Below are 16,804 nucleotides of genomic sequence, written 5' to 3' on the forward strand. Positions count from 1 at the left end.
ATAAGGGTTTTTAGAATTAGATTGCTTAGGAAATTAAGGGATTAAGACAGGATTAGAAATTTAGGATAAGTCCCAGGATTAGGGTCAGTTTTAGGTGGCCATCATTATTCTTGATGGTCCCACTGAATCAATAGTATCCCTATTACACAAAGAAGAAATACCAGGGAATGGGTCAGTCACAGGGTTAGGTCAAATGACTTGTTTGTTGTGCTAAGTGAACTCAGCTTCTATCTTTTCTCTCATCTCTCTTCCTAGTACTAGTTTTTATAATATTAAAATCTTTCCTGCCCCAATCAAAGTGGAAAGTGAATTATCCAAGAACCTAGAATTCCCAGATGGGAAATATCTTTACATTATTATGATGTGCAGTTCAAATACAACAGAAAATCTATACTGTTTTCGTTGTTCTAAGTTTCACCTGGGGATCCTCATAAGATAGACAAAATCATGGGACTTGGTACCCATCTTTATAATGATGTCATAAATATTGCATGGGCCATGTGTCTTTACCACAGTTTTAATAAATATAACCAGATGGTACAAGATAAGCTGGTGGCCACCATTATTCTTGATGGTATCAGTGAATCAACAGTATCCCTATTAAAAAAAATATCAGACTTATTCGTTATTTATTTTACAACTTTTTTTTTTGGTTGCTTTGATTTGATTTTTTTTTTTTTTTTCTGAGACAGGGTTTCTCTGTATAGCCCTGGCAATCCTGGAACTCGCTCTGTAGACCAGGCTGTCCTCAAACTCAGAAATTCGCCTGCCTCTGCCTCCTAGAGTGCTGGGATTCCAGGTGTGCACCACCACTGCCCGGCTACATTTTACATCTTTTTTTAAAAAGATATTTATTTATTTGTAGATTTATTTGTCATGTGTAAGTACAATGTAGCTGTCTTCAGACACCAGAAGAGGGCGTTAGATATCTTTATGGATGGTTGTTAGCCACCATATGGGTGCTGGGATTTGAAATCATGACCTTTGGAAGAGCAGTCTGTGCTCTTACCCGCTGAGCCATCTCTCCAGCCCTACATTTTACATCTTAATGTTTTGATTTATTCTTATTCTAATAGCTTTTAACTTACTTATATAATGGCTACTCAAAAAGTCCTAAAAGTTTATCCATACACGTATTTCCAAAACTAGCATAGTTACATAGTTATGAAGACTTTGATATTCGAAAAACGCCCCTATAGAGATTAGGAGCTCCCCCATTATTAAAACCACCATGTAAGATTGTGGTGCATTGGTGTAGAGGGCGCGAGCTATCTCTGATAGAATAAAGATCCTGCTTTTAGTTGCATCTGATCAACTCCTGTGTGTGCCTTCTTTTGGGATAATTAACCTTCCCCGACTCAATATGCTCAATTTACACTGACATGGAAGATCAGGACAAGACCTGTCTTTAAAAGGGTAATGGATTTGAGGTGATGATGGCAGAGCGTTGGCCCAATATTCAAAACCTATGGTTCACAATAAGGGCCTGCCAAAGGCTGCAAAAAACATTCCTATCTGACCATGAAACTGGTAGAGCAGTCTGCACAGCAGCCATGTCCCATTACAGAAACCTCTCCTGTTTTTAGGCACCAACAGAAAGCTTGCAATTTTCTGGGCTACTTGGTATACTGTCTGGGGTAACAAATCCAAGTGAGGAATGTGGTATTCCCAGATTCCTGACATACACACTAACTGTTGTGCTTCTTTCATTGTGGTGGGAGTGGCCAAGGGCAAAGACTTATCTTTCCCCTTGGGATTAATGTCTCTAAATACGCTACATTCCCAGATTCCTAAGCATTGTACTGAATTAGAAGACTACTAAACTATGGTTGGATTTATTTTCAGTCCTCTGATGCCCATATGGGTTACCAACAAGTCCAAATTAATTGACACCTTGTGCTCTCTAGGTAATTTCTACATAATGTACATTTTAGATCACTAATATCATATTTATTGGGAGACACAGATGATCAAGATTTCTTCTACCTTTGTTATGACACAGGGCTGAAAACATAATATATTCTCAAGGCAAAAATATAAAGGTATACCACTGTCAATGTCAAATCAAATTGCTTCTGGTGATGATAATGGAGATATAGTGGCAAAAAGGCATTTACTAGATCAGTAGCTGCACACCATGTACCAAGAGATGTGCTCATCTTCTGAAGTAAGGATGGCACTAAGTCACCTTGCTGGACCTAGGAAATAATTTGCCCACTCCTTCCCATAATTTATGACTTAGCAGGAGGAAGAATTTCACTTAGGATTCCTGCTCAGGCATATAGCCACCAGAGCATTTGCTCCATTACATTCATTTCTGTTTTATTTATAACAGCTAGAAACTTGAAAATGTCCAGATGTCCCTCAACTGAAATATGGATAAAGAAAACGTGTTTTATTTTCACATTTGAATATTATACAGCTATTAAAAACAAGGGCATGCATCACTATTTTACAGGGAAATTGTTACAACTAGAAACTATCATCCAGTCTGAGATAATCCAGACAGAAAAGGAAAAGCATGTATATACAAACTTACAAGTGAATATTAAATATAAAGTACAGGATATCCACACTACTCTCCATAGGCCAAAGAAGCTAAACTAGAAGGAAGACCCAAATGAACATGGTTCAATTACAGAAGGGGGAAGAAAACAGTCATAAGAGGCAGATGGAAGAAAGAGAACTGGATAAGAGAGTAGATAAGAAAGAGGAAGGGGGAGAGAACAGGAACAGGTGAGGTGAGAGACAGGAGAGGACCAGAGGGCCAGGAAAATAAATTGAAATCTGCAGCAGGTGGTGGTCGACGTGTGGGGTAGATTAAAGATGCGCCAGAGATGACAAATTGGAGGGCACCAAGGAGTCTATGGCGGTCATCTTAGCTGAAATACATGGAAATGAGATATGGACCCTGAAGAGGGCCACATCCTGCAGCCAGGCAGGGCCCCCCATGGAGAGTTAAGGATACCACCTGAACTCAAACCATTTCCACCCCAAATTTGTCCTGTCTATAAGAAATTTAATCAAAATGATGGAGCAGAGACTGAGGGAATGCCCTAACGATCGATACCCTGCCCAACCCATGGGCAAACAACAAACCCTGACTTTACTGAGGATACTGTGTTATACTTGCAGGCAGTAGTTTAGCATCATTGTCCTCTGAGATCCTGAATCCAGAACCAGACTATAACAGATGCAGAGACACCCAGCCTAACATTGGACAGGGCTCAGGGTGCCTTTGGGGAGAGGGTTGGAGGCCACTGAAGGAACAGGAAGTCCATACAAAGACCCTCAGAATCATCTAACCTGGACATTAGAAGACTGAGCCACCAACCAAAGAGAACACACAGGATGGACTGAGAATCCCACCATATATGCAATTCATGTGCTACACAGTCTTCACATGGGTGCCACAAAACTTGGAGAGGGAGATGCCCCTTATGCTGTTGTCTGTCTGTCCAAACTGTTCCCCTAACTTGGCTACCTTCTCTGAACTCAGTAGGAGAGGATGAGCTTAACCATGCAGAGACTTGAAAATCTGTGCTTGGTGAATGGTCAAGTGGACTGCACCTTCCTTGGAGGAGTGAGGGTTGAATAACTGTTTAAGGTGAATGGAGAGATTGTAGAAAATGGAATTTAAATTAAATAAATAAATGATAAATACATGAATGGGGAAAATGAACAAATATATATTACTAGAATGAAAATATAGAGGTTGAGCACCCTTACTAGTCAGCACATTTTCATCAGTGCAAAGTGGAGAAAAAGCACATTTGGATTAGTACAGATTTTCTACATCTGTACTTTTACATGAATCTTTCTATGTATATAGAAAGGGTAGATAATAGAATGTCCCAATAAAGTCTGTCCGTCCTGGGAAGTTAGAAAAATCAAGGACTGGTTAATTTCATGTTGCAGGATATTACAGCTGATCTTCAGTGTATACCCATATACTTAAGAAATAAGTACTTCCTAATACCAGTGTTAAAAAAAAAATTCACCTTTGTTCAGGAAATTTAAGTAGTACAAGTACAAAAAACAAAGAACTACGTTTTCGTGACCTTTCTATATGTAGGCAGCAAAAAGCAACTATAGCCTAGGTCAAAGGTGGATCCGAACATCTCAACAGATCTCAATTAAGAAAGAGTTTCTCATTTCAAAAGATATAATTAAGAAATATCTCCCACAGTAACCAGGGTTAGAGTTAGTGTTAGGGGATTAGAGGGTTATGGTTAGGATCTAGATGATGGTTTTTAGAATTAGGTTGCTTAGGAATTTAAGGGGTTAAGATAGGATTAAAGATTTAGGATAAGTCTCAGGATTAGGGTCAGGTTTAGGTGGCCATCATTAATCTTGATGGCCTCACTGAATCAATAGTATCCCTATTACAGAAAGAAGAAATGTCAGGGTTAGGGTCAGTCTCAGGGTTAGGTCAAAGGAGTTGTTTGTTGTACTAAGTGAACACAGCTTCTATCTTTTCACTCATCTGCCTTCCTTGTCCTCTGTTTCATAATATCAAAATCTTCTTTCCTGCCCCAATCAAAGTGGAAAGTGAGTTATCCAAGAACCTAGAATTCCCAGATGGGAAATATCTTTACATTATTATGGGGCACAGTTCATATACAACAGAAAACCAATACTGCTTTAGTTGTTCTAAGTTGCACCAGGGGATCCTCATAAGATAGACAAAATCATGGGATTTGGTGCCCATCTTTATAATGATGTCATAAACATTGCATGGGCCATGTGTCTTCACCACAGCTTTAATAAATATAACCAGATGGTACATTATTCTTGATGGGTCATTATTCTTGCCGTTCTCATTGAATCAACAGTATCCCTATTACACAAAGTGTCAGAATTATTTGTTATTCATTTTTCTTTTCTTTTCTTTTTTTTTTTTTTTTTTTAGATTTGGTTTCTTTCTTTCTTTTTTTTATTTTTATTTATTTATTTTTTTTGAGATAGTGGTTCTCTGTATAACTCTGGCTGCCCTGGAACTCACTCTGTAGACCAGGCTGGCCTTGAACTCAGAAATTCGTCAGCCTCTGCCTTCCAGAGTGCTGGGATTACAGGTGTGCGCCACCACCGCCTGCTACATTTTACATCTTAATGTTTTGATTTATTCTTATTCTAATAGCTTTTACCTTACTTATTTAATGGCTACTCAAAAATTCCTAAAAGTTTATCCAAACATGTATTTCCAAAATATGCATAGTGACAAAGGAAGTGAAGACTTTGAAATTGAAAAAACACAACAGATAATCATGGGATAAGCTGCTAAGGGCCAGACAGACTTCTACTAGGAAAGAATATTTATGCTACCTTGGGTTAGGTCTCATTGTCCATTATTTATGCAGCTAATTTTCCTCTGAGTTACAATGCCCTTCAGTCCTCTTCTGCTCTAGACATGTCTGATTTACTTTCTGCCCAGAGTAACAATAAATTTACTTGTGGATTTTATGTGAAATTTTCATTCGACAGTAAAAATTATGGCAATTGAATTCCAACAAGCAATAAAAACAAATGCATGGCTTACTAAAATATGCCATTTTATTACTTATGTATAGACGATTCACATCAGATCATGGTTCGTATTTAATATCAAGTACATGATAGCAAATGGCTTACAACTAAATTAAACTTGCAAATACGGCCCTATTTCATTTTGTTTCTTCTGACATTATAGTTAAAAATTTATAGGAACGTGTTCCCTACCCCCAGTCTTTTTGAGCAGGAGTTTCAAAACTCTGCTAGCCACTGCTTCCCACCTAGCATGGAGTGCTTAGACCAAGGTGAAGCCCATGTTCTCCAAGGACCCTAGCCTCCCCCTGATGCCAGCCTCCTGCAGAGCAAGCACAACCAGTTCTGCAGACTTGTTTCCAGCTTTTGGGGGAGGAGTCTTAGGCCCTCCTTTGTGTATTAGGAGACTGTCATTAAACTTTGACCCTTGAGCAGAAAATCTCTTCTTGGTTCCATATTTCTCCCATCACCCTTTTGCCATACCCAGCTTTCCTTCCAGGTGACCCAGTAAAATATTCAAATTTAGCTGCGAACAGCTACATGAAAGGATGAAAGTATAGTTATTCAATAAATCCAAACAGGTAAAATAAATACAACATAATAATATGGCTTTCAATCTTTCTTTGGAATACATAACATGATATATGTAAGCATACAATTATGGTCCAAATGGTATCTCACCAATCCCTAATCAAATTCTTGTACATAGCAAAGTCTGTATCCTTTAAGGTTCTAAATTAATTTTAAAGGGTTTACATCTCTTAGACCAGGAGATGCTATTCATATTAGATATAGTTCTCACTCATACAAGAAAATCATATCTGTTCTTTATATTATGACATATATATATATTTGAATTATTATACAGATAAAAACATGTTAATTTAAAAATATCTTTATCTTTTAAAGTGTTTTTTTAGTGATCTCTTCTTGTGAGGATCCCTAGAAAGAATCTGATTCCTGAGATTTACAGTGAATCAGAGAGTCAATGTGGGGGACAAGAGAAGTTATGTGTCTCCAGAATGGTGCTGTAAAATCATGGATAACAGGAATCTACTGTCACCTGATTTCATGTGAGTCGAGTCTTGGCCTACAGAGGCTAAAACATCTGCTTTTCCTTTCCTCACTGAGATGCCGTAACTTTTCAAATCAGACTCCATTTTTGAGAACCACACATAACTTTAAACTCTGGTAAACTCACAGGTTGATACCTAGCACTAGTTTCCAATTTGCCCCCAACAAAGCCTGAGCCTAAATCCAGTCTCTAGGTTAATCCCCCAATAAGACCAGAGTTTCCAGGTTACACCCTAAGCTAGACCAGTGTCTCAGAGAATTCCCCCCAACAATCCTGCATCCTCAGGATACAAGCCCAGTCCTTGTGCACTGACCATCAATGCAGAGGGGAGCAGAAGTTTAAGTTTATGATATAAGTCCCAGCACCAGCCAATTATGTTAAAGGCCACGGTAGCTTTCGAATTAGGTGCTTGCACATGTACTCCCTGCTTGATGCTTACCATAAAGCCTTGAACCTATAGATATCAGGGCCTCCCCCACCATCAAAACCATCATGGATGATAGTGGTGCATTGGGGGAGAGGTCCAGAGCTATCTCTAATAGAATAAAGATCCCGTTTTGAGTTGCATCTGATCAGTTCCTGTGTGTGCTTTCTTTTGGGATCACTAACGTTGCCCTGGCTCAACGTGCACAATTTCCACTAATGTGGAATAACAGGCCAACACCTGTCTTAAAAAAGTAAAATAGTTCGGTTGAGGCGATGATGGTAGAGTGTTGGTCTACCAATATTCAAAACCTATGGCTCACACTAAGTGCCTGCCAAAGACTCCAAACAAATTCCTTTCTGACCATGAAACTGGCAGAGCAGCCTGCACAGCATCCTGGACCTTTTACAGATGTTCATCTGTTTTTAGCCCCCAACAGAAAGCTTGCAACTTTCTGGGCTACTTGAGAAACTGGCTGTGGTAACAAATCCAAGGAAGGAGCGTGGTGTCTCCAGAGTTCTGATATGCACGCTAACTGTTGTGCTTCTTTCTTTGTAGTGGGAGTGCCCAAGTGCAATGACTTATTTTTCACTTTGGAATTAGTGTCTCTGAACACCCTACGCCACTAGATTTCTAAGCATTTCACTAAATTAGAAGACTACTAAATTTTAGTTGGATTTATCTTCAGTCCTCTAATGCCCATATGGGTTACCAATGAGTTCACATTAAGTGATACTTCATGCTCTCTAGGTAAATTCTGCATAATGTACACTTCAGTTCACTAATATCATATTTATCGGAAGACATAGATGATCAACATCCCCTCTACCTTAGTTATGACACAGGACTTCAAACATAATATATCCTCAAGGCAAAACTGTAAAGGTATACAACTGTCAATTCCAAATAAAGCACATTGTTTCTGGTGATGTTAATGGAGACACTGTGGCAAAAAGGCATTTACTAGATCAGTAACTGCACACCATTTACCAAGAGATGTGCTCATCTTCTGAAGTAAGGATGGCACTAAGTCACCTTGCTGGACCTAGGAAATAATCTGCCCACTCCTTCCAATAATTTATGACTTAGCAGGAGGAATAATTTCATTTAGAGTTCCTGCTCAGGCATATTCCCAACAGAGCATTTGATACATTACATTTGTGTCTGTTTTATTTATAACAGCTAGAAACTTGAAATTGTCCAGATGTCCCTCAACTGAAATGTGGATACAGAAAATATGTTTCATTTTCAAACTTGAATACAATTCAACTATTAAAAACAAGGACATCACAATTTTACAGGCAAAAGGATCCAACTAGAAACTATCATTCTGTCTCAGTTAACCCAGACACAAAAAGAAAAGCATGTATGTACAGACAAGTGAATATTAAATATAAAGTATAGGATATCCACACTGCTCTCCATAGACCAAAAGAAGCAAAACAAAAAGTAAGACCCAAATGAAAATGGTTCAATCCCAGAAGGAGGAATAAAGCAGTCATAAGAGGCAGATGGAAGAAAAAGAACAGCCTAAGAGAGCAGATAAGAAAGGGGAAGGTGGAGAGAACAGGAACACGTGAGGTGAGAGACAGGAGAGGAATAGAGGGCCAGGAAAATAAACTGAAATCTGCAGTAGGCGGTGGCCAAAGGGTGGGGTAGATTTAACATGTGGGAGAGATGACAAGTTGGAATGCACCAAGGAGTCTATGTGGGTAATCTTAGCTGAAATGCATGGAAATGAGATATGGACCCTGAAGAGGCCACATCCTGCCACCAAGCAGGGCCCCCCATGGAGAGTTAAGAACACCACCTGAACCCAAACCATTTCCACCCCAAATTTGTCTTGTCTATAAGAAATTTAATCAAAATGATGGAGCAGAGACTGAGGGAATGCCCTAACGATCGATACCCTGCCCAACCCATGGGCAAACAACAAACCCTGACTTTACTGAGGATACTGTGTTATACTTGCAGGCATTACCTTAGCATCATTGTCCTCTGAGAGTCTGAATCCAGAACCAGACTATAACAGATGCAGAGACACCCAGCCTAACATTGGACAGGGCTCAGGGTGCCTTTGGAGAGAGGGTTGAAGGCAAATGAAGGAACAGGAAGTCCATACAAAGACTCTCAGAATCATCTAACCTGGACATTAGAAGTCTGAGCCACCAACAAAAGAGAACACACAGGATGGACTGAGAATCCCAACATGTGTGCTATTCCGTCTTCACATGGGTCACACAAAAACTAAAGAGGGAGATGCCCCTTATGCTGTTGTCTGTCTGTGCAAACTGTTCCCTTAACTTGGCTACCTTCTCTGAACTCAGTAGGAGAGGATGTGCTTAACCATGCAGAGACTTGAAATTCTATGTTTGGTGAATGCTCAAGTGGACCGAACCCTCCTTGCAGGAGTGAGGGATGAATAATTGTTTAAGGTGAATAAAGAGATTGTAGAAAATGGAATTTAAATTAAATAAATAAATGATAATTAAGTGGGGAAAATGACCAAATACATATTATCCATATGAAAATATAGAAGTCAGCCCTTTATTTTTAAAATTAACCCCACTCAATATTTCAGGGTGTAAGCCAAGGAGAAAAGATTTTTGGCCAAAATATCACACAATGACCTCTCAATAAAGGTTTCTGTGTCTATTCTCATCTGAAATGCCATGATCTCAATTTCCTCTGGCTGCATACTGTCAACACTCCAATCTCCCAAGTCATATGAGAAAAACAGAGTAAGATCCAAGAACAGCTTTCTATGACCTTTGCCTCCTCAATTTCTGATAATTTCCACATTCTTTCAAAATTGATCCTAGATTCTGTCCAGCAGCAAAATCACATGTTAATAATGCTTTTGTGGTTGTTTTTGTTGTTCTGCCTTGTTACTCTGCTGCTTTCTTGGAATCCTCTGAACAAAAGAATCTCAGGAAATAAACAGTTGTGAATGGTTCTGTCAGACAGCAGTTCATCAATTTGGGAGCTTAGAGTAGAAACTGAAGCTATAAACTGAAGGTAAAACCATGGACAATCATTGTCTCTTGGCTTGCTTTCTGGCTTGATCAGTGTTCCATGCTCAGGTAGCTCTCTCATGCCACCCAGACCCACTTGTTTATGAATATTGTCACCCTCAGTGGAAGAGCCTTCCCACATCAATCATCAACACTATCTCACACAGATAGAGCAACCAGCCATTATAACAAAAGCACGCCCTCAACTGAGGCTCCTTCGGATGACTGTAGCTCTGAAATATTGAAATGTTGGCAGCTTCACCTCTCTCCTGACTATGTCTTCATGTGCATTGCTAAGATTATGTCTTCCTGCCCACCTCCTCTAGCTTTCAACATTAGCCAGCATTCCATCTTGAACATACCCAAGAAGCAGAGCATTAAAATGGGCAACACTCAGCCAACACTCTCTGAAATTCTAGACAGCAAACCAAAACCCAAGGATAACCTCCCACCCATACTAAACAAACTGAGAAACCTTACTTAGATCAATAATCACCACATATGCAGATGCCTAAGTAATCAGCATAGAAATAAAAGGAATATCAGCTTGGAAAATATGTCACAATCCTCACATTCTTAGTACCCTTCCTTGCCCCATACAACCTCTTTTGCATCACATAGTTTATTTTAGTTTCTCAAGACATATTAGGGAAGGAGACGTAGGAGAATAAGAAGGAGAAAAAGGATGAGGAGGAGGAGGAAGAGCAGGAGCAGCGGAGGAGGAGGAAGAGCAGGTGCAGAGGAGAAGGATAAGGAAGAGGAGGAGGAGGAGGAGAAGGAGAAGGAGAAGGAGAAGGAGAAGGAGAAGGAGAAGGAGAAGGAGAAGGAGAAGGAGAAGGAGAAGGAGAAGGAGGAGAAGGAGAAGGAGAAGGAGAAGGAGAAGGAGAAGGAGAAGAAGAAGAAGAAGAAGAAGAAGAAGAAGAAGAAGAAGAAGATCAATCAACATAATTGTATAGAAAAATATTTCCACTGAAATCATAAATGAAAACTTTCTTCAACTAAAAAAGCTGCCTGTTAATATGCAAGAACCATCAAAAATGCCAAACAGATTGGGAAAGAGTCCCTTTGCCACATAAAAATCGAAAGTCTAAAAATATAATTTAAAGACATATAAAAAACTACAGCAGAAAAAAAATAACAAACTAAACAAAACAAAAATTAGAAATGTATGAAATCAGAACTATTAGATTCATATCCATTTTCTTTTTTAAGGATTTAATTCATTACTTAAACAAAGTTCTCCCTGCATGTATTCCTGTGGCCAGAAGAGGGCACCAGATCCCCTTACATACAGTTATGAGCTGCCATGTGGTTGGTAAGAATTGAACTCATGACCGGTGCAGGAACAGCTAGAGCTCTTAACCTCTGAGACATTTCTCCAGGCCTATTCCTGCCTACTTAATGTATATTAAAAAAGACAAAAAGGTTTGGACACAGGTGCTGCATAGTCACAGAAAGCACCCTCGCTTCTACAAGAAAGCAACTGGTCCAGATGTTTTGGACAGAACTACAATCAGCCATGATTCTGAAGATATTAAGAGGTCATGGCCTGAACTAGCAAGAAGCAAGACTAGAAACCTCACAGAAAGTCACATCTGGCTGATGCTTTCCCTTCAAGCCCATAGAGGACACATCACCCAAGTGCACATAGCTCAGCCACAATTCCCTCCCCATTGTGGGCAGATATCCTGTGCTCACCATGTCTTGATTTCAGAATTTCCCTGAGGTCCACTCACAGCACCCAACAGCAGAGCTCAGAGCAGGACACAGAGAACAATTCAAGCTGCAATGCTACAGTGAACACACAGAAACACATCTGGGAGATCTCATCTCTTTGTCTGGCTGGCAGGTCTGCCTGGCACCCTGAATTGGCCAGTGAGTCTTAGCCATCCTCAGGATAAAGTGTGCTTCAGGTCTAGGGCCAGACATTTCTAAGATCTCAGGAGTGGTTTTCACTCCATTAGCATTTGAAATAAGATTCCAAGAGGAATCTCACCTCACCCAGTCCTGGGGGAGGACTCAACATTCCAAGACAGGCTGGTCAGCTGCCTGTTCCTCCTCTCTGTGAGCCAGGATACTGCACTTACCAGGGCCTTACTTCAGACTTTGCCTGAGCATTGCTCAAAGAACTTGCCTTTTTCCCATAATCATGGTGAACAGCTTGCAAAGCCCACTGCTCAAGGTGCATTGGAGGTATCAGTGTGACCCAGGAATGGATGGCCCAGTGCATGACCCAGGCTATTAACATTAAGGATGTATTTTTACTAAAAAGAGTTTTAGCCGGGCAGTGGGGGTGCATGCCTGTAATCCTAGCACTTGGGTGGCAGAGAGAGTGGTGAACTGAGTTATAGGCAAGCCTGGTCTACAAAGTGAGTTCCAGGAAAGCCAGGGCTATACAGAGAAACCCAGTCACAAAACAAACAAACAAACAAACAAACAAACAAACCAAGCAAGAATTTTGTTTATGGCTAAGTGCTTGGATCAGGGAAACTGAAGATCCCTTAAACAGATGATAGGTATGAGACAACCTCAGATGAAAAGCCAAAAACATAAGGGAATCACTGTTGATCACTATTACTAGTCAAAATTTTTTAACAGTGGCAAAGTAGAGAAAAAACAAGGTTGGATTAGTACAGATTGTTTAGATAAGCCTATCCCAAATCATAGAGAAAAGTAATCTTTCTATGTGTATAGAAAGGGTAGTTAATTGAATGTCCTAATAAAGGCTGTACGCCAAGGGAAATTAGAAAAATGAAGGACTGGTTAATTATATATTGCAGGATATTACAGATGATCTTCAGTGTATACCAATATACATAAGAAATAAGTACTTCCTAATGCCAATTTAAATTAAAAAAAAACAAATCAATTTTGTTTTTTAAAATAAATTAGAACAAGTACAAAAAAAGTAATAAACTAACTTTTTGTGACCTTTCTATATGTATGTAGCAAAAAGCACCTATAGCTTAAGTAAAAGGTGGATCAGAACACCTCAAAAGATCACAATTAAGAAAGAGTTTCTCATTTTACATTAAGGGAATAATTACGAAATATCCCCTACAGTAAGCAGGGTTAGAGATAGCATTAGTGGATTAGAGGGTTATGGTTAAAATCAGGATAATGTTTGTTAGGGTTTGGATGCTTAGGAAATTAAGGGGTTTAAGATAGGATTAGAGATTTAGGATAATTCCCAGGGTTAGGGACATGTTTAGGTGGCCATCATTATTCATGATGGTCCCACTGAATCAATAGTATCCCTATTACACAAATAAGAAATGTCAGGGCAAGGATAATTCTCAGGATTATGTCAAAGATTTTGTTGTGCTATGTGATTTCAGCTTCTATCTTTTTGCTCATCTGACTTCCTAGTACTCGATTTTATAATATCAAAATCTTCTTTCCTGCCCCAATGAAAATGGAACCTAGAATTCCCAGATGGGATATAACTTTACATTATTATGGGTCCCAGTTCACATACAACAGAAAACCTCTACTGTCTTGGTTGTTCTCAGTTTCACCTGGGGAATCTTCATAAGATGGACAAAATCATGGGACTTGGCACCCCTCTTTGGTAATGATACAATAAATATTGCATGGGCCATGTGTTTTTCCCACAGCTTTAGTAAATATTACCAAATGGTACAAGATAAAATGGTCTCCATAATTATTCTTGATGGTATCACTGAGTCAATAGAGTCCCTATTACACAAAATAACAGACCTATAAATTATTCATTTTATATCTTAATATTTTGTTTGTTTTTATTCTGATAGCTTCTATCTTAGTTATTTAATGGTTTCTCTAAGGCACTAAAAGTTTATTCATACTACTTCCAAAGTAGCATACTGGCAAAGAAGTGAAGACTTTGATAGTCACAAAACTCATCAGATAATCATGAGGTAATCTACCAAAGGCCAGACCGACTGCTGCCAGCAAGGAATAATTGTGCTACCCTGTGTTGGGTCTCAGTCAGTTTTTATGCAGCTAATTTTCCTCTGAGATAAAATGTCCTTCAGTACTCTTCTGCTCTAGACATGTCTGGTTTATTTTTCTGTCCAACTTAAAAATATGTTTAATAAATATCTTTGTGAAGTTTTCACATGACATCCAAAATAATGAAAAAAGTATTCTCAGAGATGAATTAATGCAAATTCATGGCTTAATAAAATTAGTCCTTTATCATTTATGTATAAATTATGCACATGGGATCATGGTTTGTTCTTCACATATTTTTCTTAACTCAAATAGATTACAAGTAATGTAAAGTGGTTAACTTTGTCTAAGGTAATTTTATTCATAATAAATAAAAATTAAAAATTTAATATGAATTGACAAAAGTATATTTAATCAATAAATCCCCATGGGTAAGATAAATATGAAATGATATTATGTCTCTGAATCTTTATTTGGAATAGGTAACATGAGGATATATATTTAAATTGTAATGTCTACTTTTAAGGGACATGATATATGTAAACATACAGATCTTGTCACAGTGCTATTTCTATGAAGCCTTTCCCAATTGTACACAACATGGTCACTATCCCTTAGATTTCTAAATTAGTTTTAAAGAGTTTTTTTCTCCTAGACCAGGAAATGTTATTTATATTGGAGATTGTCTACACTCAATATAAGAGTAATATATCTGTGCATTTGAAAATGAAATAAACATATATAAATTTTTATGTGGACATAAACACTTTAATAATTCAAACAATATTTGTATTCCAAAATGCCTCATTAAAAAACAGTAAATATACTCAGACAGATCAGCACAGGGCTTGTGACTTATTGTCTACATTAAACAACAACCATTTTCATACCTTCAGCTCCCTTGAATTAATATAATCACAGCAGGCCTTTTTAAATATTATTAAAACTCTATAAAATGAGAGGACATGGGTGCCCAGTATTTGTACAATTTGTAAAGGTGAATAACTCTTTAGGTAAGGTGGATTTGTCTAAAGACATGCTGAGTACATTATTGTTGATGTAATGATTGCAGGATATATACAGTTTCATAAGAAATATTTTTTCAGGGCTGGAGAGATGGCTCAGTGATTAAGAGCAATAGCTGCTCTTCCAGAGCTTCTGTGTTCAATTCCCAGCAACCACATGGTGGCCCATAACCATCTGTCATGGGATCCTATGCCCTATTCTGCTGTGTCTGAAGACAGCAACAATATGCTCAAACACATGAAATAAACAAATAAACCTTTTTAGTAAAGAAACACGTTTTCAATTTTCTGTAGGGAAAACCAAAAATGTTATTTTTATCCTTTGATGAACAATTATAATGTTAAAATGTGGTGCCCTTGAGAATGTAGAACAAAGGAATACAAACTGCTTATTCCCCCACCCCTTAATGAATATTCTCACAATACAGACAGCAAATTGAACCCCAGAAATAAAACTCAATTCCCATGCAAACAAAAGAAACTGGGTAACCAGTACCTAGACCTATTATCACCATAAACCCAAATGGCGAGACACCAACAAAGGAATATAATGAATAGCATCCAGGAAAATATGTCACCAAGAAAACCAAGCTATCCTTTCACAGGAGATCCTGAGCATCTAAAACATGCAAGAGATCTGATGCAAAAGAGGCTGTATGGGGGAAAGGGGAGGCGTGAGAACATGATCATGGGATAGAGGCACACAGGAGAACCTGCAGACAGGCAGACAGACCGGGGAACAGAGAAAGAGCCAAGAAGTTAGAGAAAGAGAACAGAGAGGGTGCAAGTGCAGGGAACAGAGACAGAGAACAGAAATAGCAGGCTGTCCGTGTGTAAAATGCACAAATAGGACTCAGTTTATTGGCCCGTGAATTCCCTACCTGTCTCAGAAGCTCACAGGCAGAAAGAACTGAGGGCCGGGAGCACAGCCCAGCGATCCATGGCGGCCAGGCTCGGCTTCCTTTCCCACAGGAGGGTTGTGCCAGGAGGCCACTGTCCCTGCCTGGAGGAGCACAGAGAGGGTTTGCACTCTGCCCTGTTGCAAACTTTCCAGACCAGGAAGCCCGCGCCTTGCCCAGCCTCTCCAAACTCAAGGAATGTGTCTGTGGAAACAACAGGAGGATAGCGGGGAGTGACTCCAGAGCTCACAGACACCCGCAGCATGGAGAACTATCTTCAACTGAATGCGCATGCGAATGTGGTCCCGTCCGGCCATTCACTGCCCAGCCATTCTGCATGCAGCCCGGGGAAGCTTGGCAATCCTAGCAGTCACTAAAAGAGCACGCTCACCTCCCTCCCGCCTCTATCACACAGTGGACCCACTCGCAGGTTCCATGCCCAGCCATTCTGCTTGCCTCCATTCTGCACCTGGGAAGCTCGGCAATCCCAGCAGTCACTAAAAGGGCGAGCTCACCTCCCTCCCGCCTCTGTCACACCACTGCCCAACAGGAACTTTCAAACTTTGGGCCCACTTTCATTCATAAAAAATGAAAGACAGGAAATGACATCATTCCAGGGGCTGGACTCGGGGCGAGGCCTGTGTGACGTTAGGGGCGGGGCCAGCTGTCTACTGGTGATGGACAAGGACGCCAACATGGCACCTACCAAGGCTGAGATAGAGGGATGAGGGGCGGGGCCGGGTATCAGAGTGACATCAGGGGCGGGGATAGTGGTCGCTGGTTGATGGACAGGGACTTCAACAAGGCTCCCGCCCTGGGCTGAGATAGATGGGCGAGGGGCGGGGCCGGCGTGACAACAGGGGCAGGGCCAGCAGTCTCTGAGTGACTGACAGTTATGCCAATGGGACATT

The 16,804-nt window shown here is 39.8% G+C and overlaps 1 protein-coding gene across 9 annotated transcripts in view; it reads right to left on the reverse strand.

Moving 5' to 3' along the window:
• Positions 1 to 16,804, reverse strand: part of LOC127673332 (zinc finger protein 120-like) — a 59,314-nt gene that overhangs the window by 19,581 nt on the left and 22,929 nt on the right. For 7 of the 9 annotated variants that reach the window (XM_052168997.1, XM_052168996.1, XM_052168991.1 and 4 more), the window contains one exon: positions 15,876 to 16,097. In XM_052168997.1, the coding sequence (XP_052024957.1) occupies positions 15,876 to 16,097 (222 nt within the window). Of the gene's footprint in view, positions 1 to 11,734; positions 11,781 to 15,875; positions 16,098 to 16,804 lie in introns of those variants that run through there. The other 2 variants (XM_052168999.1, XM_052169000.1) reach the window with 2 other exon arrangements.

Source organism: Apodemus sylvaticus, chromosome 22 (genome assembly GCF_947179515.1).
Source record: "Apodemus sylvaticus chromosome 22, mApoSyl1.1, whole genome shotgun sequence".
NCBI classification, from domain to species: Eukaryota; Metazoa; Chordata; class Mammalia; order Rodentia; family Muridae; genus Apodemus; species Apodemus sylvaticus.